Source organism: Emys orbicularis, chromosome 13 (genome assembly GCF_028017835.1).
Source record: "Emys orbicularis isolate rEmyOrb1 chromosome 13, rEmyOrb1.hap1, whole genome shotgun sequence".
Lineage (NCBI taxonomy): Eukaryota > Metazoa > Chordata > Testudines > Emydidae > Emys > Emys orbicularis.
The window spans coordinates 40,246,641-40,269,999 of NC_088695.1; the positions used below are offsets into that span (position 1 = coordinate 40,246,641).

General features: G+C 43.3%; 1 protein-coding gene across 2 annotated transcripts in view; it reads left to right on the plus strand.

Moving 5' to 3' along the window:
* STXBP4 (syntaxin binding protein 4) overlaps positions 1-23,359 on the plus strand; it is a 135,824-nt gene that overhangs the window by 94,829 nt on the left and 17,636 nt on the right. For both annotated transcript variants that reach the window (XM_065415521.1, XM_065415520.1), the window contains one exon: positions 16,893-16,950. In XM_065415521.1, the coding sequence (XP_065271593.1) occupies positions 16,893-16,950 (58 nt within the window). The remainder of the gene's footprint in view (positions 1-16,892; positions 16,951-23,359) is intronic.

The window sequence follows — 23,359 nt, forward strand, 5'->3', positions numbered from 1 at the left end:
CATTGTCTGTACTGAGTTTTTAATCAAAACATTTTAATAATGAACTCCATGTACATGAAGTTATTATACCTTAAAATGCAGATGAGCTAATAAGATTAGTACAGATTGGTTAGCTGCCTTTTCAACATTCTGGTAGAAGAGTTTATTAAAGAACAGACTTTTAAAAGCCTAAGGTCAAATCCTGAGGATTTTATTCAGTTTTTATTCTGTCCTTACTGTAGCAAAATTTGACCGACTTCGTGAAACTTCCCCTGAAAGCTGTGCTTGTTCTTGGTAACTATGGAAACAGAAATTCACAGTCCATAAACTCAGCAATGCAAGCTTCCTACGCTGTCCTTGTTATTAATTTATATTGTGCTAGTGCCTAGGGGGCCCCAGCTGAGATCAGGGTCCCTTTGTGCTAGGTGCTCTACAGAATATAGTAGGAGAGTCCCTGCCCCAATGAGCGTACAGTCTAAATAAACAAGACATACCCAGGGTAGGAGAAAGGAAGTATTATCTGCATTGTGCAGAGAGGGAGATGAGGCACAGAAACTATGAATTGTCCAGTCACATAGGAAGCCTATAGCAGAGGTAGGACTTGAACCCAGATCTCATTAGTTCCAGGCCACTGCCTTAACAACAAGATCATTCTTCCAGGAATATCCTGCGCACCTGGGTTAGCCATGGCCTGAGGAAGCAAGAAAGTAGCTCTCTGTCTAAGGCATTCAGTGCTCATTTTGGATAAAAAGGATTGTATGTTCCTTCTGCCATTTACTTCATATGTCACTTTTTTCACCTTTTTTTCAGTAGGTAAGAGTCAGACACTAAGGACTGTCACTCAGACCTATATGATGCACATGTATGATAGTTCAGAGGCAAAGCAGTTAAAGAAAGCTGGTTGAGGGGAGCAAAATAGGAAAGCTTTAAAAGTAGTATGTTTTAAAGAGGGATTTGGAGAAGGAAAGTGGCAATGTCTTAGGCCTGGTCTACACTACACCTTTAATTCGGATTTAGTGGCTTTAATTCGAATTAACTCTGGAACCGTCCACACAACGAAGCCATTTAATTCGAATTAAAGGGCCCTTTAATTCGATTTCTGTACTCCACCCCGACGAGCGGAGTAGCGCCAAAATCGAATTTGTCAATTCGAATTAGCGTTAGTGTGGCCGCAATTCGATGTTATTGGCCTCCAGGAGCTATCCCACAGTGCACCATTGTGACCGCTCTGGCCAGCAATCTGAACTCGCATGCACTGGCCAGGTGGACAGGAAAAGCCCCGGGAACATTTGAATTTCATTTCCTGTTTGCACAGCGTGGAGAGCACAGGTGACCACAGAGAGCTCATCAGCACAGGTAACCATGCAGGCTGATAATCGAAAAAGAGCACCAGCATGGACCGTACAGGAGGTACTGGATTTGATCTCTATATGGGGAGAGGATTCAGTGCTAGCTGAACTGCGTTCGAAAAGACGAAATGCCAAAACTTATGAAAAAATTTCCAAGGGCATGATGGAGAGAGGCCACAATAGGGACACAGATCAGTGCCGCGTGAAAGTCAAGGAGCTCAGACAAGCCTATCAAAAAGCAAAGGAGGCAAACGGTCGCTCCGGGTCAGAGCCGCGGACATGCCGCTTCTACGCTGAGCTAAATGCATTTCTAGGGGGGGCCGCCACCACTACCCCACCTCTGACTGTGGATTCCGAGCTGGGGATAATCTCATCAGGGACACCTGATGATTCCGCGGAAGGGGAAGAGGAGGAGGAGGAGGAGGACGAGCTGGCAGAGAGCACCCAGCTCTCCGTTCTCCCCAACAGCCAGGAACTGTTTCTCACCCTGACTGAAGTACCCTCCCAAGCCTCCCAAGCCAGCACCCAAGACCATGACCCCATGGAAGGGACCTCAGGTGAGTTTACCTTTTAAAATATAAAACATGGTTTAAAAGCAAGCATTTTTAATGATTAATTTGCCCTGAGCACTTGGGATGCATTCGCAGCCAGTACAGCTACTGGAAAAGTCTGTTAACATGTCTGGGGATGGAGCGGAAATCCTCCAGGGACATCTCCATGAAGCTCTCCTGGAGGTACTCCAAAAGCCTTGCCACAAGGTTTCTGGGCAGTGCAGCCTTATTCCGTCCTCCATGGTAGGACACTTGACCACGCCATGCTAGTAGCAAGTAATCTGGTATCATTGCCTGACAGAGCCTGGCAGCGTATGGTCCCGGTGTTTGCTGGCATTCAAGCAACATCCGTTCTTTATCTTGCTGTGTAATCCTCAGGAGAGTGATATCGCTTAGGGTAACCTGGTTGAAATAAGGGAATTTAATTAAGGGGACTGAGGTGGCCGTTCCTACTGGGCTGTTTGCCTGTGGCTGAAAAGAAATCCTTCCCTGCATTTAGCCAAGTGCAAGGGGGGGGGGAGGATTGGCCCAGAGCTTTTCGCGTTTTGCTAGCAGGGATCTTCCCTGATACCAGCCAGGCGGTGGGGGGAGGGATAAAGCACTCATCCCAGAGAATTCATGGCGGGTGGGGGGGGGGGTGTTAGTTTGGTTCCTGCAGGGATCTTCCCTGATACCAGCCACGCGGTGGGGGGAGGGATAAAGCACTCATCCCAGAGAATTCATGGCGGGTGGGGTGGTGGTGTTAGTTTGGTTCCTGCAGGGATCTTCCCTGATACCAGCCACGCGGTGGGGGGAGGGATAAAGCACTCATCCCAGAGAATTCATGGCGGGTGGGGGGGGGGTGTTAGTTTGGTTCCTGCAGGGATCTTCCCTGATACCAGCCACGCGGTGGGGGGAGGGATAAAGCACTCATCCCAGAGAATTGGATGGGGGGGGGGGTGTTAACCTTCAGCAGCAGAAAACAAGCTAACAGGAAAACTGCAGCACAACGGGCTTTGCTTGGTATGTGGGAAAGCAGGGCGCAGAAGCCTAAAGACAGTGGCTTACCATGGCAGCATGCAAGGTGAATTCTGTTTCCCCGACCTGCGTCTGTGATCTCTAGCAGCAAAGCCACAGGCACTCAATATTAAGAGGCAAAATGCGACCTTGCACAGAAATCACATGTGCTATGTAATGTGAATAGTATACACCGTGAAAGAGTATAAGCATTGTTCTGAAAAATGTATCTTTTAAAAAAATTCTCTCCTTTTTTCACTCCCTCCAGCAGGTGCAAATGTTTCAAGCCTCCCTCCTCCTTCCCGAAGGCTATCCCAGATAAGGCGTCGTAAAAAAAAAACGAGAGAAGAGATGTTTTCCGAAATCATGCAATCCACCAGGAATGAAAGAGCTCATCTGAATGAGTGGAAGGAGACGGTTTGCAAGTATAGGAAAGAAGCCAGTGACCGTGAGGACAGGAGGGACCAACGTGAGGACATGAGGGACCAACGTGAGGACAGGAGGGACCAACGTGAGGAGAGGAGAGACGCTCGAGATGAGAGGTGGCGGCAGGAAGATCAGAGGAGTCGGGAAGCAACGCTGGGGCTGCTGCGTGAGCAAACAGACATGCTCCGGCGTCTGGTGGAGCTTCAGGAACGGCTGCTGGAGAACCGAGTGCCGCTACAGCCCCTGTATAACCCCCCTACCTCCTCACCATGTTCCATAGCCTCCACACCCAGACGTGTAAGAACACGGGGGGGGAGGCTCCGTACACCCTCCCATTCCACCCCAGTGGACAGCCCAAGCAAAAGGGTGCCATTTTTTTAACCTTTTTTTACTGGGCTTTTCCTTCCCGCAGATCCTCCTCCCAAACCCCACTCAGGTTCTGTGCCGCTACAGCCCCTGTATAACCCCCCTACCTCCTCACCATTTTCCATAGCCTCCACACCCAGATGTGTAAGAACACGGGGGGGGGGGAGGCTCCGTACACCCTCCCATTCCACCCCAGTGGACAGCCCAAGCAAAAGGCTGCCATTTTCTTAACCTTTTTTTACTGGGCTTTTCCTTCCCGCTGATCCTCCTCCCAAACCCCACTCAGGTTCTCTCCCTCTTTTTATAATCAATTCATAAAGAATAAATGATTTTTAAACAATGGTGACTTTATTTCCTTTGAAAGCAAGCTGGGGAAGGGGGAGGGTGGGTTCCTTACAGAGAATGAGTCAATAAAGGGGGCGGGTTTTCAGGAAGGATAAACAAACATAAATTTCACACTGTAGCCTGGCCAGTCATGAAACTGGTTTTCAAAGCTTCCCTAATGCGCAGCGCTTCATCGTGTGCTCTTCTAATCGCCCTGGTGTCTGGCTGCGAGTAATCAGCAGCCAGGCGATTTGCCTCAGCCTCCCACCCTGCCATAAAGGTCTCCCCCTTGCTCTCACAGAGATTGTGAAGCACACAGCAAGCAGTAATAACAATGGGGATATTGGTTTGGCTGAGGTCTGAGCGAGTCAATAAGGATCGCCAGCGACCTTTTAAACGGCCAAATGCACATTCTACCACCATTCTGCACTTGCTCAGCCTGTAGTTGAACAACTCCTGACTCCTGTCCAGGCTGCCTGTGTATGGCTTCATGAGCCATGGCATTAAGGGGTAGGCTGGGTCCCCAAGAATAACAATTGGCATTTCAACATCCCCCACGGTTATTTTCTGGTCCGGAAAGTAAGTCCCTTGCTGCAGCCGTTTAAACAGATTGGTGTTCCTGAAGACGCGAGCGTCATGAACCCTTCCCGGCCAGCCCACATGGATGTTGGTGAAACGTCCCTTGTGATCCACAAGTGCTTGCAGCACCATTGAGAAGTACCCCTTGCGGTTTATGTACTGGGTACCCTGGTGCTCCGGTGCCAAGATAGGAATATGGGTTCCATCTATTGCCCCACCACAGTTAGGGAATCCCATTGCAGCAAAGCCATCCACTATGACCTGCACATTTCCCAGAGTCACTACCTTTCGTAGCAGCACCTCCGTGATTGCTTTGGCTACTTGCATCACAGCAGCCCCCACAGTAGATTTGCCCACTCCAAATTGATTCCCGACTGACCGGTAGCTGTCTGGCGTTGCAAGCTTCCACAGGGCTATCGCCACTCGCTTCTCAACTGTGAGGGCTGCTCTCATCTTGGTATTCTGGCGCTTCAGGGCAGGGGAAAGCAAGTCACAAAGTTCCATGAAAGTGCCCTTACGCATGCGAAAGTTTCTCAGCCACTGGGAATCGTCCCACACCTGCAACACTATGCGGTCCCACCAGTCTGTGCTTGTTTCCCGGGCCCAGAATCGGCGTTCAAAGCCTATAACCTGGCCCATTAACATCATAATCTCCAAAGCACCGGGGCCCGCGGTCTCAGAGAATTCTGTGTCCGTGTCCATGTCCTCATCACGCTGGTCGCTGCGCTGCAATCGCCGCCTCCTCCTCCTCCTCGCCTCTTGTTTCTGGTCCTGTGTAAGCATAAACTCCACGAGAAAGCGCGAGGTGTTTATAATGTTCAAGACTGCGTTCTGGAGCACAACGGGATCCATGCTTGATGCAGAATGGAGTCTGCAGAGTTCACTCAGGAAAAAAGGCGCGAAATGGTTGTCTGCCGTTGCTTTCAGGGAGGGAGGGGGAGGCTGTACCCAGAACTACCTGCGACAATGTTTTTTGCCCCATCATGCACTGGGGTCTCAACCCAGAATTCCAAGGGGGGTGGAGACTGCGGGAACTATGGGATAGCTATGTAAAAGCTACCCACAATGCAACGCTCTGGAAATCGATGCTACTATGGTAGCTTGGACGCAAACCACCGAATTAATGGTGCCTAGTGTGGCCGAATACATTCGAATTTACAAAATCGGTTTCCTAAATTCGAATTATATAAATTCGAATTAATCCTGTAGTGTAGACATACCCTTAGGCACAAGGAGGAGGCCTTACATGGAATTTAAATAAATGAGTCATAGATGCTGTGCTAACTCTCTGCACAGGACTGAATTTTACACAATAGTGTAAAACATAAATAAGTGAACATTAATGAGGGTTTTTTCCTCACATCTCTGACTGCTATTAGTATTTAGTTTGACCCTTTTAATTAAATTGGGAGGTACCTATGCTGAGTCATTTGTGTCTGGAATGAAATCGTAATACAGACACTGTTTTTATTTTTATTTAGATTTATAAGCAAAAAAAAAAAAAACTTAAGCGTGTCTCCTGGAATCTAAGCACCTTTGACATAATTTTAAAAATACGTTATTGGAAAAAGCATGTCTACATGTAAATCACACCCTTATTGGCCCTTTAGATGCAGCTACAGGAGCTTTTTTAATAGCCTCCAGGGATATTTTGTGTTTATGCATTTTAAAAAAGATATGCATTCTTGTATCAAATGAAAAACAACAAAAACTGATATTATCCATTAAGCTGTGTGCTGGGCATGAAATGAACTCCAATGACGGCCTGTATCTTTTCAGTGTAGGTGGGTCACTCCAGCCCTAGGCACTGAATTTAATGTCACTCCAGGCTCCAGGCATGAAAGGATGGTTTTACTTAGAGAGCAAGGCATATCATTTAATGCTATTACTGTTAAAATCTCAATCAGTTTCTGCTCAATTCTAATTTTAGACCCAGTCATTTTGATTAGTTGCCAATAAATGCTTTTTAATTAAACTTATATTTAACAGTCACATGCGTCAGTGAGGCTGTGCACTGACAGTGATGGAAGTGGGTGGATAGCACAATAGAATGTGACAAGAGAAGTGGATCCACTAAGGAAAGGAGACTACTGAATTCCAAGATAGAGACAGCAATCAAGGGAACACGAGAGAACAGGACAAATGAGACTTATAGTTTAGGAGCTCAGATTAAGAATTAGTGTGTATGGAATACATGTTTAGGTTTCTCCAGTTATGGATTATTCAGATTTCACTTCATTTTCCTGCTACTCTGCAATACAGAATGTGTTCCCTGCCTTCCAGCTTCCCCTCTCCCCCTCCATTTTGACAAGACTGATAGCTTTAACCAAAAGAAAATTTCAAATTCACCCATGGAAGTACTCTCAAAAATCACATTTTAAATTTCCATATATGAATATCACAGTTGCCAACTTTCACACGGTAAATAAGCACCCCGACTTTCACAATAAGCCAAAAATCAAGCTAATGCCATTTCAAAACAAGCCATTTCCTAAGAACCCCAACATTCTACGTGACTAGATTCCCCCAGCATGCAGTCTGGGACTGTGGTGGGCCCGCTGTGCACCCCTGACTCTCTCTCCCCCCCTTTCCCCTGCTTGCCGGGAGCCAATCAAAAAAAAAAGAAGCAACAAGCTACAAGCCAGTTAAGCCAAAAACAAGCCCGATTTCCGCGTTTTTTTCCACGGGTTTGACATGTCTGATGAATATATATGCCAAAAGGGCTTACACGTTTATCCAATCAGAAACACAAACAGTTGTGTGCAACTTCCCTGACCAATCACAAAAAGTCATCTGCCATTTGAACAGCAGATATTGACAGCTAGCAATTCACAGACTTAAAGGAAAAAATCACAAAAAATGTCGTGACTATGAATATTACCAGTCCCAGATTAACCAATGCGCACTTGGTGCATTTTTACAGGGCCCCCTTTTCAGCGGGAAAAAACAAACACCACCCCCATATATACACACACACACACACACACACACACACACACACAAAAACCAACTTGGGGCAAAGAAAGGGGAGGGGCATCATGTGGAGGGCCCCATCTGCACGCTGTGGTGAGAGCCAAAGGGGTGGAGCAGGGAGCCGGGCCAATCTGCAGGACAGGAAATGCTGCAGGGTAAGTGTGAGGTAGGTTCACTGTACAGCACATACCCCTGGGGCCTCCTACTCCCCTCCATGGGCAGGGAAGATGGGGGAGCCCTCAATTGCCATAGTGCACAACATTCTTTAATTCAGCACAGAATAGCACATACATTTGAAGAAATCTCCCAGTATAAAGTGTGCCTTATAGCTGTTCTCAAGAGTTCAGCCTAGGGCACTGCTAGCTACATGGTCCCAGAGAACCACAGTTGTCTCAGTGAGAGGCTGTTTCTGGTGTAGCTGTTGAGGGCCTGGAATTGGCAGCCTAAGGAAGATGCAAGCCTGTGGAGGGTGAGGCGCACTGAAATGATGTGGTCTTTGCAGCTTTCCCTGTGAAGGAGGCAAGTTTCTATGATCCGCCGAAATCTGATGTTCCGGGTTGTTTCCACTTTTAGTTCCAGATGTTTCAGTCAGAAAAAAACTTTAGAAAAGGTATAAAAAAGTGCTGCTTACTATCCTGTTATCATACCTCCACTGGAAAGCAAGCAGCACTTCAATACAAAGCAGTGTAAATGAAAAACCACAAGAAATAATTCTCAAACAATTGGTTTCTTAAATGCAGTTCCAGAAGGAAATATTAATTGCCAAATAGACCCAGCAAAGCTCCATGTTTGTTCAGAATAAGCTGAGAATCTCTGGCTTTACGTTTCTCTCTGCTTCAAGTATTCTGCATCTATCTGACAGCTTATATTTTATTGAACAATTTACTAGCAGAGTTTAGGTATACCACTCGCCACCAGCTATCCACAGCTTTGTTGGAAATGTTACTACGCTCTTAGGGCTGGTCCACACTGGGGCGGGGGATCGATATAGGAAACGCAACTTCAGCTACGAGAATAGCGTAGATGAAGTCGACATTTCCTATATCGAACTAAAAGTATTTACTTCGGGTCCACGCAGTGCAGGCAGGCTCCGCAGTCGACGGGGGAGCGCTTCTGGGATCGATCTATCGCGTCCAGATGAGACGCGATAAATCGATCCCAGAAGATCGATCTCTACCCGCCGAATTAGGCGGGTAGTGTGGACCAGCCCTTAGACTCATCCTTCCCAGAACTGCGTGTTGAAACTGGCAACTGTTTCACAAATACCTGGTACTTTAAAAGACAATGCAAGCTAAAGTATTGATGGCAATCTAAAAATGCTTACATGATGTACTTTACCCTCCTATTATAGCATGTTAATATTTGATTTTTTTTTTCCTCTAAAGACTAAGGGCTTGTCTACACTACCGCTTAAGTCGATGTAACTTACATCACTCAGGGATGTGGAAAAACACACACACACACACACCTCCGAGTGACGTAAGTTACATCAACTTAAAGCAGTGTCTACACCGCGGTATGTTGGCGGGAGACACTCTCCTGCCAACATAGCTTCCACCTCTCGTTGAGGTAGAGTAATTATGTCGATGGGAGAGTGCTCTCCCGTCGACATAGCACATCTTCGCCAGACGTGCTGCATCGGCGCTGCTGCTGCATGGTAGTGAAGACAAGTCCCAAAAATAATAGTAATTAATAATACTTTGGACTTCGCTGGCATCTTTCACCCCAGGACCTTAAGGAATTTACAGTCACTAACATAGGGCTTATCTTCACTCAGAGATAGTCAGTGGCCAGCAGTTGGTATAGCTGCACTGGTACTGGCACCTAATTGTAGCTACTGGAAGTACTCTGGATTTTCACTGGGGTAACAGAGCAGAAGCTGCCTCAGTGTATATGTTTGTAATCCGCACACATTTACAATGGCATAAGGGTTGGGGTATTTTTAATTGCTAATAGGGTTTAATATTCATTAACCTGTTGTTAACAAATGCTTGAATTTCTTATGCCATGTATCTCAGAAGGAGAGCAACTCTGTTTGGCGACAGAAACAATATGGTAGTTAATTTGCATTCTGCTCTTCCCTTAAAATATAGCAGTATTATTTTTAAGTACACTCGGCAAGCTCTGTTGACTTCAGCTATTTGTGTATAATTAGTTAGACACATTTGATTGCCATCAGCTAAGCAAGAGAAGGTGTTTTATTGCTCATATTCAGTGTAGTGTGTTTGTTTCTTTCTTCCACCACTAAATTCCTGCTTGAATAAAAACGAATCTCAGCTGAGCTTTTCCCTTCTGATTTTAATAACCGTTCAGAGCAATGAAGATTGTCTATGATCTTACAGTATGAAAAGCTTTTATCTGAAATTACCATATCAATATTTTATCACTAATAGAATTGTATATTCTCTTCCAGTAGTTTTCCAGAGGTGTTTTTCAGACAATTAGAATTATCACTGAAAGTTTATACATTTCTCTAAAAATAAACCAGTATTTTATGAGGCAACATCTTTACCAATCTTTGAGATTCAGAGGTCCAAATTCAGTCCTTGGGTAAATGCATGCAACTCCCACTAACTGCTGAAGAACTTCAGTGCATATACTAATGTAGTCAAGAGTTTGGTCTAAATGTGGATTTCTTCATTTTGTAAATTAGGAAAACAAAGGGCTGCTGCAATCTGTGATGACTAGCGTAATCACATGTACTATTCAGATTATTAATATGTCACTAGATAAATCAGCTGGATGTGCAGTTGCTATTAATATATTTAAATTTGCTATTTTTGAGTACTTAACTTCAGCAAGCTATTCCCAGGCCAGTATTAGAGTAAGGTGAATTGGAGAATGTTAGATGTAACATTCATAATTTACAAATGGTAATAAAAGACTTCAAAATTTATCACTGTCAGATGGTCTGACAAATCCAGATCTCTCCCCCCATCCCACACCCCCAAAAAGTTTTTTTTTTCATTGAGTTTATAGGTTTTGTATCTTTTTGATACCAATCTTTATCAACTGTGCAATAGTTGTCTAACTGGCTGATAGGACGTGAATGAGATTGTTCTCTAACACAGTTGGATCAAATTAATATCATATCATTAATCATAGAAATGTCAGGCTACTAGGGACCTCGAGAAGTTGTCAAGTCCAGCCCCTGCACAGAGACAGGACCAAGTAAACCTAGAGCATCCCTGAGAGGTGTTTGTCCAACCTGTTCTTAAAAACCTTCAGTGATGGGGATTTCACAACCTCCTTTGGAAGCCTATTCTAGAGCTTAACAACACTTGTAGTTAGAAATGGGAAAAATGAAGTGGGAAGATATGTGAGACATGTTCATGAGCCCTGACCATTAGAAGTAAGGAAAAAATATTTAGCCTGAAGCACAGTTTCTAGGAACCAAAATATGTGGAGAGAAAAGCAAGCGGAAAAGCCAGCCATACTGTAAGTTAACACAAGCTTCTGTTGATTTTATTTGACTGATTCCATCTCTGTTTTACTAAATCAACAACAAAAGAGAAGATCCAGTCCTTAGAATGGAATTTGATTTGTGGAAGATAGGAATGGAATGTCCCCTTAGCAGAGCATTATTCATAAGATGAAAACACATAGTTGTTTCTGGGGCGAGCCCTTGAGAGAGCCTAAAGAATGGAGTGGCACACAAACACATTCATTTCTGAAAGCTATTTCTTTCTACCTACCTTTTACTGTCAGTTCAGGGATTAGCAATAGACAATACAATATGTATGGCTGAGAGCGTCAAAAAATAAATGGCCAGTTCCCCAGGTATGCTGACCTCTGCTTGGCACACATGAGGATAAGGTACATGCCTCAAGCTATGCCAGCTGGTACAGCCCTTAGGGGTCTGTTCTGCCAGCCCTGAGTCACCCGAGCACATTTCACTCTGGCTGTATGGCTGGCATGTCCCCATAACTCATTAGTTATCAAGGTCCAGAACCAGGTTGCATAGAGCCATCAAATGGAATACCCAGCTCTTCTTCCTTTCCACCGTGCCAGAATGGCATAAAGGGAGAATGAGCAGGGACTGAGGATCTGATCCAAAGATTTTAATCTTGTTGACAAATGAATTTTGGATGCATAGGTCATGTTGAGAAGGTATAACAGCTGATAATAGCATGCATGGATATATCACATGCATTGGTGGATGTTGAGATGAGCTCTATTCAAAACCTCTTTTATGAAAATAATTTGATGCTTAGGGCCCTATTTTCCAACACGCATTAACAATACTTTTAGATCATGCATCTGGACAATTACTTAAGCATGTCTAGGCCCTGACCCAAAGCCCATTGAAGTCAATGAAGATTCCCACTGACTTCAGTGGGCTGTGGACCAGGGCCTTAGTGATTTAGAGCTAGATTGTGAACACTTCAGTCCCATTCGTGAGCAGTTACTCCTGACGAATCCTTTTGAATTCTGTGAGACTATTTGTTACAGTAACTGCTCACCAGTGGGAGTAAGAGGTTCACTGTCTGGCCCTTAGCCCACAATCCAGTAAAGCACTTAAGTTCATGCTTAACTTTAAGCAGGTAAGTAGTCCCCCCTGTGGTCAAGTGAAGTCTAGACTGGGGCCTTTGTGAATAGTAAATTAAATTTGGTACCAAATAGTTTTATGCGCCAAGGGGAAATTGGTGTGTCCAGATATGGGATTTGGAAGACCTATAAATGTCCCCACATTTGAAAATTGAGGGCAGGGCACTGAACACTGTGGCCTAATCCAGCAGAGATCTTAAGCATGTGCTTAACTTTAAGCACATGAATACAGCAATTGACAAGTGGTGCTAGGTTGGGGCCATTGCCTCTCTTTAGTTACTGAACACCAGAAGCATTCAGCAAATGATTAAATGAGTGTCTAGAATCCACTAGACTGTACCCAAACCACAAGGTAAGAAATAAAACAACATTCACACACCAGTTACGTTCATTGCGTTTTATTTTTTATTTTAATTCTCATTCAGCAGTAGGCCATAGAAAGAACTCCACAAGCTCTGCATAAAAATCCTCTATCGGATTGTCAACGGGACTGCTCATGTGCTTAAAGTTAAGCATGAGCTTAAGAACTTTCCTGGATGAAGCCAAAGTGTTCAGGGCCTTGCATCACTGAGCCCTTCAGTTTTCAAATGTAAGACCCTGTTTAGGACATCCAAATCCCATAATGGAACACAGACTTCCCACCTATATACATAAGACTATTTTGTGCCTAAGATGCTATTCACGAAAGCCCCAATCTAGACTTGACCACAGTGGAACTACTCGCATGTTTAAAGTTGAGCATGTGCTTAAGTGGTTTGCTGGATTGTGACTTAAGGGCCAGACTCTGCCTCTTACTCCCATTGGGAAAATGTGTCAGAATATATGAAAAATGGGACTTCTTGGGCCTAGATCTGTTGTCTTTAGCCCTTATTCAGGCAAATCAGTGGCAGTTTTGCCTGAGCATAAACTGAATAAGAACTTAGTTTGGTATCCTGCGTGTACATCTGATCAGCAATTCTATTGCATCTCTATTTTGAAAACATTTTTAAAAATCTTTTTTTAAATTAATTTATTTGAAAAGAGCTGCATTACTTAGCTATTTTTAGGTCATGATGACTGCCCCGTGAAACTAGGCACTTTTCTACATAAGGAAACACAATCAAGACTGGAAAATCAAGTGTAGTATCTGTTCTTATCAGTTTAATTACTGAGGCAGAAACTACACCTTCTAGAAGACTCGACCTCCTATTCTGAAGAAGACTACTGCTTTGAAGATGGATTCTACTGCTTCAAAAGAAAACCTTCATGCTGCTTCGGAGGTTCCAGGATAGACCGAGAAGATGATAGCTCCCTTGCTGATTCTACAGAAATTTTCAACTGCTGCTCAGACCACTGCTGCTTCACGGAACGCCCATGGGGGAACAGCCTCTAAGAAGATCCTCAGCTCTTCCAGGACGTCGCAGATGAGCAGCATCAATGGGACAAGCAGCGCTTCCTCGAAGAAAACCCATGGAGATGCTGCTGCAGGGAGATCTTGCACCTCAAGGACGGCCTTCTGGGACATCACAGCCAGGACAAACATCATCTCGACCGCTCTTCAGGAGAAGGATGCTACAAGGAGAGCTTCTTCCATCTCCTCTATTTCCCAGGATCCTGATGATGGTGGTTGTCCTACTGTACAAGAAGGTACCTCAGCAAGCAGGACCAGCCTCTCCTCAGAGACCGGCTTCTCCTCAGCGAGATCTCAACACCTCACTAGATGCTTGCCCCGCTGGACTTCTCTATACTACTCTCCCAGATCAAGAAGAACCATCTAGCAAGTCCACTGATATGACTGAAGCCCATCCAGCAGAGGGAGAAGAAAAGGAGAAGATTGCATCTACCTCCAGTATCCCCTCCCTACGGACATCCTCCTCTGCCCCTTCTGCTATCTGGTCTGAGGATTCCAGTACCTTGGCAGTCTCAGCAGACACCTCAAAAAAATCCATAGCAAACGGATCGCCTTCCGGTGTGCCCTCTGTGACTTGCCTTTTGAGACGCAAAAGAAATGTAAGTTGCATCAAGTACTTGCAAAGGACATCTCACACCGGAAGAGTCAAACTCTACCAGTCTATGTTGCCGACACCCCATCTCTGCTCTGAATGCAGAAACACCACGTACGCCAGCTCCGGCTGCACAAATACTCCGGCCACTGCATCCCAGCCAACTCCCCCAGAGCCACAGCACGAAAAGATGGTCCAACAATCTACTGAGGGAAGGATAACCCCTGTCCCCAGGATCACCCAACAAGATACTGCCATTGAAAGAGTATGTGCTGCCTCAAATATCCCTAAGCTGGACCCTGCCAAGAGTAGGATCGACATTCCCTTGCAGCTTACGCAATAGTTTATGTGTAATAAACTATTCTCAAAGAAAATTTGGAAGATTAATATGTACAAATTTTATATGTATAATATAATATGTATAAATTTCCAACCAATTTATAGTATTCAAATCATCACAGAAGGACTGAATCTACTCCCTCTCACAGTAGTTGAACACCAGGGTAAATTCACTGGCAACACATTAATAACTTAATACAGCCTTCTCTTCCCCCCCCCCTCCTTTATGGGCGTCAGATTCTGGAGGCTGTCATGCATCAATAGCCCTCTATAGGGTTGTTTTTGTTTTTCCCCCTGAATAGTATGTGAAATTGTTTTTAGGTGTGGATTGTGAGGATTTATAGTAGATACAATGGGCATGGGTAGTGCCATCTACAATTCCAAATCTCAGAGATATTGCTAGTTAGAGCTGGTTGGAAAATGTCCATCAGAACTTTCCTTTAGTTAAAGCTCTCCTAAATAGCACTGAGGCCACGGGTTGTTCAGCATATGCCAACTCAGGCCTCCTCTTCCCCAGCTCTGTAGTTTCTGCCCTGCCAGTGGCACACCTTGTTATTTTTCAGTTGTGTTCTGTTAGTTGCATTTGGGCCTCAGATATGTCCAAACAATCATTTACACCTGCAGCCCCAGTACACCCTTTGAAAGCAGTGCCTCTGCGGGTGCAAAGAACTCTGGTCCTGTCTGAGAACTAAAGGCTAGAGCTGGTTGACAATTTTTTATAGGAAAATTCTGATTTGTCAAAACCAGAACTTTAAATGGAAACTTTTATTGTTTTTGTCAGGAAGGTTTTTCAGTTCCTGGATGACATTTCTGCAAAAGAGCGAGTGCGTGCACCCTCACCTGGGGTATGGGAGACCCAGGTTCAAGTCTCTGATCTGCCTGATTCAGAGCATGGCCTTGAACCTGCATTTCCTGTATAACAGGTGAGTGCCCAAAACATCAGGCAGTAGAGTCTTTCTGTCCGTCCACCCCCCAAAGAATAGTTATTTATACAAAGTGGATCAGCTCCAACAGGAGAGGTTGGGTGGCTTCCCATCCCAGATAGCTAAGCAGAAACACTGGAAGCCTTTGGAATGAAGGAATGGCAAAGCTAGAGATCCCGTTGGGTTGCTGTCCTGGGTAGGCTCGTGGGAGAAAGGAAGCTGGACGTGTTTCTACTGCCTGTGTCTTGGGGCCTGCCTTGGTATGGAGAATTTCTCAGAGACTGTATGCTGTGTGCAATCCAGCAAGCTCGCAGATAGTTCTGATGAGCTGCTTTTTGAGATACAGTGGGGCTTGAACAAAAACATTTTAACTCCTAGCTCACTAAGATTCCAGATGCCTTCCAAATCAAAGCACACACAGAACAATATACATGCATGTCTGTATGCCTCCAGTCTCCAAAGGGTTGTTTCTCAGGTCCTTACACTTTGATTTATCTAAGTTATTATAAACTACTGCTCAAATGCAGGATCACCTTTGCATACTGACTTTTGCTACTTTCTCCAGCATTTTTCACCATCTACTAAGAGCGTGATCCTGGCTTTAATCCACATCATCTACTCCTATGACATTTTTTTTCTTAACTTATCCTTTTTCCACTGAATTTTCAAAGAGAAAAAGAGAAGTCTAGCAAGCACAGGTAAAAGTCAAGTTGAAAGGCTTTCCTGAAACATATCACCCAGTGCCACCACATCAACAGTCTTTCACACAGGGTCACATTCAAAATAAAACCCAGTGTGTATAGCCAAGGTTCTGTCTCAGAAAGTAGTGCTTCTAATAATTACCTGTGGAGAAAAGAGCAGGTAGCTTAGTTACTATATATAACAACTCCATCTTCTCAGAAGTTTTCTTTCGCTATGTTAAGTGCTATGGCATTAAGTCCGTGACTCCCATTGCCTTTAGTTGAAGTCACACATCTGAAAACCCCATGTAGCACTTTGTAAATTGTACTTAGCATGGAAACATCTATACATTTTCTCTGAAGCTAGCTCTTAGTGTCTCAGAAAGGTTTGCGAGTAAATTTCCAAGGAGTTACATTCAGGGTTGTAAAGGCCACAAAAAGCCTGATTCTGCTCAGCTTCTTGCCTGCTGGAGTAATTTACACCTGTGCAAAGTAGGTGTAAAACACTAGCAAATCAGAGTCGTTGTTTTTACACCGTCTTTGCCTAGGTGTAAGTGATAACACAAAGTTCAAGCCTGTTAAGAATCAGAACCTAAAATTCTACCAGACTATCAGTTTACTTGCGAACAAGACTAATAATGATTAAGGTTTTGGCTAACGGGTAATACTTTTGTGACATAGTTTAAAACCATTAAGCTTCATTGGACATAAGTATTAGGTTTTTTTATAACAATAAATAACAATAACAGGCTTTTGAAAGTCATATTTGTATGCCCTGATTGAAGGCTATAGTATTCTAATCATTACCATACCAAAATGTAATTTCTTGGTGTCTTCCGAGCGTTGAGAGTAATTTTATTTCTTTATTTCATTTTAGGCTTACCTTATGGATGGGAAGAAGCTTACACAGCAGATGGAATCAAGTACTTTATCAAGTGAGTACTGGCATCAAAGCTATGTAAGCAGTTTCTATCACATCTGGAGGATGATAGGGAGAGATTCAAATAATCAGGGGGTAAAAAAGCTCTAAACTTTCTAGGAGGAACTTTTAAATCAGTAACACGACAAGAAACATCATCTCTCTTATATACAGCTTGTTAGTGACATCATTTATAGATTTTCTTAGGGACAAACTTATGTAATGAGACTGGGCTTTTCAAAGAATTCTAAGGGAATTAGGTACCCAAATCCTATTGAAATTCACTGGTAGTCAGGTGACTAACTTCCAACCTCATCTCGTTTTGGTTACTTCAAAGGTCTTTGATCCTTTCAATGTTGCCAATAGGGATGGGAAAATCCCAACCCCTAAAAAGTCCATGGGCCTGAACATTCAAATGCTAAAATGAAAAAATCAGTGTTAAAACTGGTTGGGAGCCTCAGTGCTGGGGAAACATCAGACAGTACTCAGTGATTTGGGAGATGTAGCTCTGGCTCCGACCCTAGGAGTTCTTCCCATAGTAATACAGAAACCTTAGGGCTCTCTAGATGCACTGACACCTTTGTTGAATCTGGGATATGGCACCTGTGCCCCATACATTACTTAAGCAAAACCCCAGAATCCTTTGTACTGTCTGCAGTTTTTCCTGGGCAGCCAGACAGACAACTCAGGGACACAGCTTGGTGTCTGTTCATCATTTTTTTCTATTCTGAGCAGATAGTATCTGAGCACCTCCCAGTAATACATTTTTTTCATCTCTTTTTATGGTTTCCTCTTTAGCATTTCTATTCTTTTTTCCCCTCTCCCCTCCCTTTTTGCTCTTTTTGTCTTCCTTTATCATTTTGTCCTATGTCGTCTATGCATATTGGCACCCATCGCCGTTTCTATAAGGTCAGAAAGCTTTGCACGTGCAGAAAGCAGAGGAAAATGAATAGGATGCTAATCAGTTTCCTTCTGCAATCTCTTCTGTGTGTAAAGGCTTCGATCCACTGTGTAGACCAGTCAGTTACCTTCTGTATCGTGTGCTTCGTCAAGAACTGGCTGTGAAGGAGTACTGGCTAGCTTGGTACAAAACTAATCAGTTTTTCTTTGTATCCAGACAAGTGTTAAAGAGCCTAGATGCTGACAGACACTGACTAAACCTAATCAACTTCCATCTGCAATCTTTTCAGCCAGAAAACTGCACAAGGAAAAGGACTAACATGTTAGTTTCTCTTTGTAACTAGTCCCAGCAGAATGTCTTTTACAATGTGATTACCCTCTGTAGCTGCCCATTCAGACTATATCTAAAACAATCCTTGGTGTGTCAGAAAGTCATGTTCATGTTTTGTAGAAAATGGACTTTGTAGCCAGCTTTGTATCTGGAATTAAGTTGTTCTTTCTATTGTAATGGATTGAAGGAGCAGAGTGGTAGGCATTTCATCATAATTATAAAGTAAGCAAGAGACTCCCAAGTTTCCGCCCATTAATTTAAAAGAGAAGTTATTACTTGCTAAGCTTTACACTTAAGATGTTAATCATAGGGTCGCTAACTTAAAATAACTAAGTTCTGACAAGTCAAATTTTCACTGCCTTTAGGTTAGCCTACCCTTACTCAGTGAATATTGCCATTGAAATTGGGACGGTTACCAAGACCTTTTGTCATATTCGTTGTGCGTTTCAGTGCTTGTCAATGCAAATATTTTAGCTATACGAAAAACTTCTGCTGTCTGTATGCATCTCGAGTATTTTAAGCCAAAGAAAAAGAAATAATCAGATTCAATTTCTATTATTTTAAGAAAAATACATATATGGCTGTCTCCTCACTGTCATGTTCTGCTCTGTGTATAGTATAACTACCATTGTCTCAACGGCCAAGGTGCTTGTCATCTCCATTGTATTAGTGTTACCAAAGATGAGAGGAGATTGGAAAAAAAACTGTGCTCCTGGTGATTACTGGTTAGTTAAATCTATTCATTATGTTAGTCAATAATGCATCATCATTTCAGCGTGTGCAGTATAGCGTAGATGTTATATTAGCAAACAAACTTCTTATGTCACCAAAAATAAGATTAAGGAAAAACCTGTATGGCCCAATGTCACCTGCAGTTGAATGAATTTTCAGACAACCCTCCCAAGACTAGAGGAGAGGTGACATTGAGACGTTACAATAAAACGCGGTATAAATTACAATGCCATGCTCTACAAAGCTTTAAAAGTAGTCACCCTCAGGGGGAAGACTAGAAAATACAAAGCATTAAGATCAGGCCCTTTTTGTCATGTGCTCTTGGGGTTTTCTTAATTAAAGGATTTCCTTCATAATTTTTTTCTGAAAGACTAAAAGAAAAAAGTTAGTAGTGCAAGTGAAGGAAAGGTGATAATATCTTTAAACTTAAGGCGAAAGTATCCAATGTGATACATATACAGTTGCATGGCACAGACAAAGAATCACAAAATACCTTATAGATCTAGGTTACCAACATGATTATAAACCGTCTGAACCTGAGCCAAAGCCCATCGATGTTAATGGAAAGATTTCCACTGATGTTAAAGTGGGCTTTATCTTGTTGTTTGTACCCTAATATATAAAGGTCTGCTTTTTGTTGTGAAAAATCATGTTAAGGCTGATTATTTAAGACCTTCTTGCCTGCCAGCAGGGGTTTGTGAGTTTGATTTATGTTTGCAAAGTGTTTTGAGATCCTTCAGTGGAAGACACTAGCAAGCAAAGTTAGCATTATTATGAAACAGTTGAGTTAATGTTATGTTGAGTCTGAATGAGAACCGAGCATCCAAATACCCCTGCACTCTGTAAGACTTCAGATCCAGTTTTAGATGCAAACTTTGCATGCCCAGGCCCATCTCTAGTAACTGTTTATTTAGTTAATATCAGGTATCCCTTACAACTTTATTTTCATTATTCTCTAAAATGCTGTAAAGTCAAACAGCAGGGAATGGTCACGTGTCAGATATGGCCTGTGGAGAGCAACGTGTAATATGCTGCTTGTGTCTATGAATATTTTATTGTTGACCTACCTGAATTAAGATCTGATCCTGCTTCTGTTGAAGTTAGTAGCCAGAGTTTCATTGATTTTAATGGGAGCAACATTTGCCCCCCAAAGTAAAAACTCAGTTTTATCTATTCACTACCTGCATGAAGTGAGATACTGATGCATGTAATTTGGTTTAAGGTAAAGAAACCTTAGGATCAGTGAAGGTTCCTAGGTATCCGAGCAGGATATAGTGCCTCCAGATTCCCTTGCCTAGAAGAGTCTCTGTGTAATCAGTTACGTTGGCTCTCAGGCTCCTGTGTGTTGCTGGAGTGGAACAAAGCAGCCTCATCACGGAACAGGATCCAGTTCACCTTCTTTTAGACTAGAGTGGTCTTGAAAATTGAATTGTTACTTCTGAGGGAATTCAAATGGGCAGTGATATGAACATAAAGTTGTGTGATGTCCTCTTTCATTTAAATCATTCCTATTCATCCACATTTCAGTTCTGTACCTGTTATTTTATAGGACAGGCAAATTGCTCTTAATCCTGACCCAAATGAGAAAATACTGTATATCTGCAAAGTGCTAAGTACTCTGGTCCTGATCCAGCCGAGCACTTAAGCATGTGGTTAACGTTAAGCCCATGAGTAGGCCCTTTGTATAATGGAACTATTCATGTGCCTAAAGTTAAGTACATACTTAAGTGCTCTGCTGGGTCAGGGCCAGAGTGCTTAGTACCTGACAGGATCAAGCCCAGTATTCTTACTATATTCATCATACTGGGATAGAATCCATTTATTTACTGTGCAAAGCATAGTGGCCCCACCTGTGCAACCCTTATTCGTGGTAATTACCACTTACTCATTCTCCACACCCATTGACAACTAGTATGAGTAAATGTTCCCCAATCTGAGTGAGAGTTGCACAATTCAGATCGACGCTTTTGAACCGGTACTGTGTACACACTGGACTCAAATCTCAAACACATTCGAAGCCAGCTTTAGTTGGACTTAGACTTGCAATTCCCTATCCATCGCATTTTGTTCATATTTATAAACTTTTCATTGAAGCTGGATAGAAATTTGTTATTCTACCTAAGCCTGTCGAGGCTGCTGTTCACGTATGAACCATCTTATCTAGAAACGGGCATATGGGGGCAAGTTGTGTTGTATTTCCCTTGCCTTCCTGAGCTAATCAGCTGAGATGCCTCCTTGTGATCGGAAAGGTCAGTAGAAGCCTTTCCACTTGATTTCTCAGTGAGTGAGAGCAAGATTATGTTTTAGCTGAGTTCTCTGATCCTACTGGAAAAATCTAGGAAAAGCAAACAGGTGTGTGTGTGTGTGTGTGTGTGTGTGTGTGTGTGTGTGTGTGTGTCAGACTTTGTCAGGAAGTGATTTAAGTTAGCATATTATTCTCCCATCAGGTGGGTGAAACACAGCTGTGTTAATATTAAGGGCTCATTCACACAGCAACATGATCTTGCCTCTTACCAGTTAGGAGAACAGTCAGCTAAAAGTATGGTTGGTGCCCATTCAGTACTGTGGAAGCAGAGAAGGAACTGACAGGAAGGGGATGCAATGCATGATTGTTCGTTAGCAAGAGTCAGGCTAACTGTAACCCTAATAACGCGAGATTTGTAGAAGCGAGGATTGTGTGAGGCGAGTGGGAAAGAACTGTGTGAGAAGTTGTTGCGACCTTGTGTAGAGAATGTGTAGAAAATATTGTATGTAGGCTAGAGTCAAAACAAGTGAGAAAAATAAGATATCAAGATGGCCTATGTATAAACAAAATGCAGCTGTTGCTTATTATTATCTGTAATGAAAGGTATAAAGGTTTGCTGTAATTGTTTACCTGTAGAGAGAGACCTGCTTAGCTCTCTCCCTCTGCGCAATTGTGAGAGAAAATAAAGTATCTGACTTGCTGTACCCAAACAAAAAGTGAGAACTCTGTTTACATTGTTAAATTAATAACCGGTGAATCTTAATCATGTGCTGCTTCTGCTAGCTGCCTAATCTGGCAAATTGTTCAATTCCTATGAGTGATTAAGCACACATTATTTTGCTTGTGGAGAGGACTTCCACAAAGGCACATAGGAGATGAAGAGGGTGGTGAGTGAGGCCTCTGCAGTGGGGTGAAATTGATTTTCCCCTGGACCATTGTGGAAGGCATATGTAAAGTAGTGTATTTAAGTTTCTGTGCCAGCCAGCAAAAGCAGGAACTTTTTTTTTCTTACTGCTACACTGTCTTTAACTCATCGCTGGTGCCTGCAGCTAGATATATTAAAGCTGACACAGTATTCTGACAGTGATTCAGAACATACCATGTATGCTGCAGCACGCAAGGGCTGCTTGAGCCATTGTGTTTAATATGCTGATTATTTTCAGACTGATGTAGGTTACTGCAGGAGATGTATACCAAGGAATGTTGTGAAGAAATAACTTAGGAAATTAAAACAAGTAGTGTTTTCCAATACAATTTTACATCCTCTGCAGTTTCCGGAAATAAAACCGATAAAGTAAAAGACTCATTTTGTGAAGATGTACGTAAATTGATTTTTAAGTGAAACATTGAAAATAGGGTATTGCCACTTTTGGCCTATAAAAGAGTTGGTTGGTTTGCTCGATGGGTCAGGCTGAAGTGCTTTTTACCTTGCGATAAGCTAGGTTCTGTTCTGTGTAAATCTGAGGTCCTTGCTCCACTTGCTACAGTCTTGTTACCCTGCATTTATACCAGTGTGACTGAAAGCCGAACCTGGGGCCCAAGGAAATGACAACAGCTGTAACAGTTGGCAAAATCCATGGTTGCTTAAATATCTATAATAGCAACAAAATAACTGGTCTCACACAGTGGAAGAAATGTCACATTTCACTGTTCATCTCATTTCTTTTCATTTGGGTTCTGTGACCAGTAGAAAGTCACAAATGCAGCTTCTCGTTTATCCTGCTGCCGCAATGGAATGCTGGACCTGCTGAATATGCTTGAGAGGATTCTGTTGAGAGCTGCACTTTGAAGCTCCTTTTGCTGACGTGGCAATAAGGTGCAGATCAGTAGAGGATGAACCTCCCGTGGCGGGAGTTCAGCAGAGAAAAGGCCTCAGATGTTCAGCTGCTTTCCATACCAGCCTCACCTGTTGAGTGTGCAAATTTGGGCTGGAAATCTCACAAGAACAGGCTTTCTCATGAGGTTTTCCACACTTCCAATCCTTATCTAGAAATCAACAATGGCAGCTGTTTCTTAGTACAGTCCTTACCCAGGATGCTAGGGCCTCTGGATCTCTGTCATCACAACCCCCTGTGGCATATCCCAGACTCCATTGTCCACATCAGCCTTTGCAAGATTAGCATAGAGACACCCTCCTGGATATGTGAAGGGAAAGAGTGCAGAGTTCCCCTGCATGACCAGTGTCTGAGACCTCTCGCTCTCGAGAGCTCGCCCCAC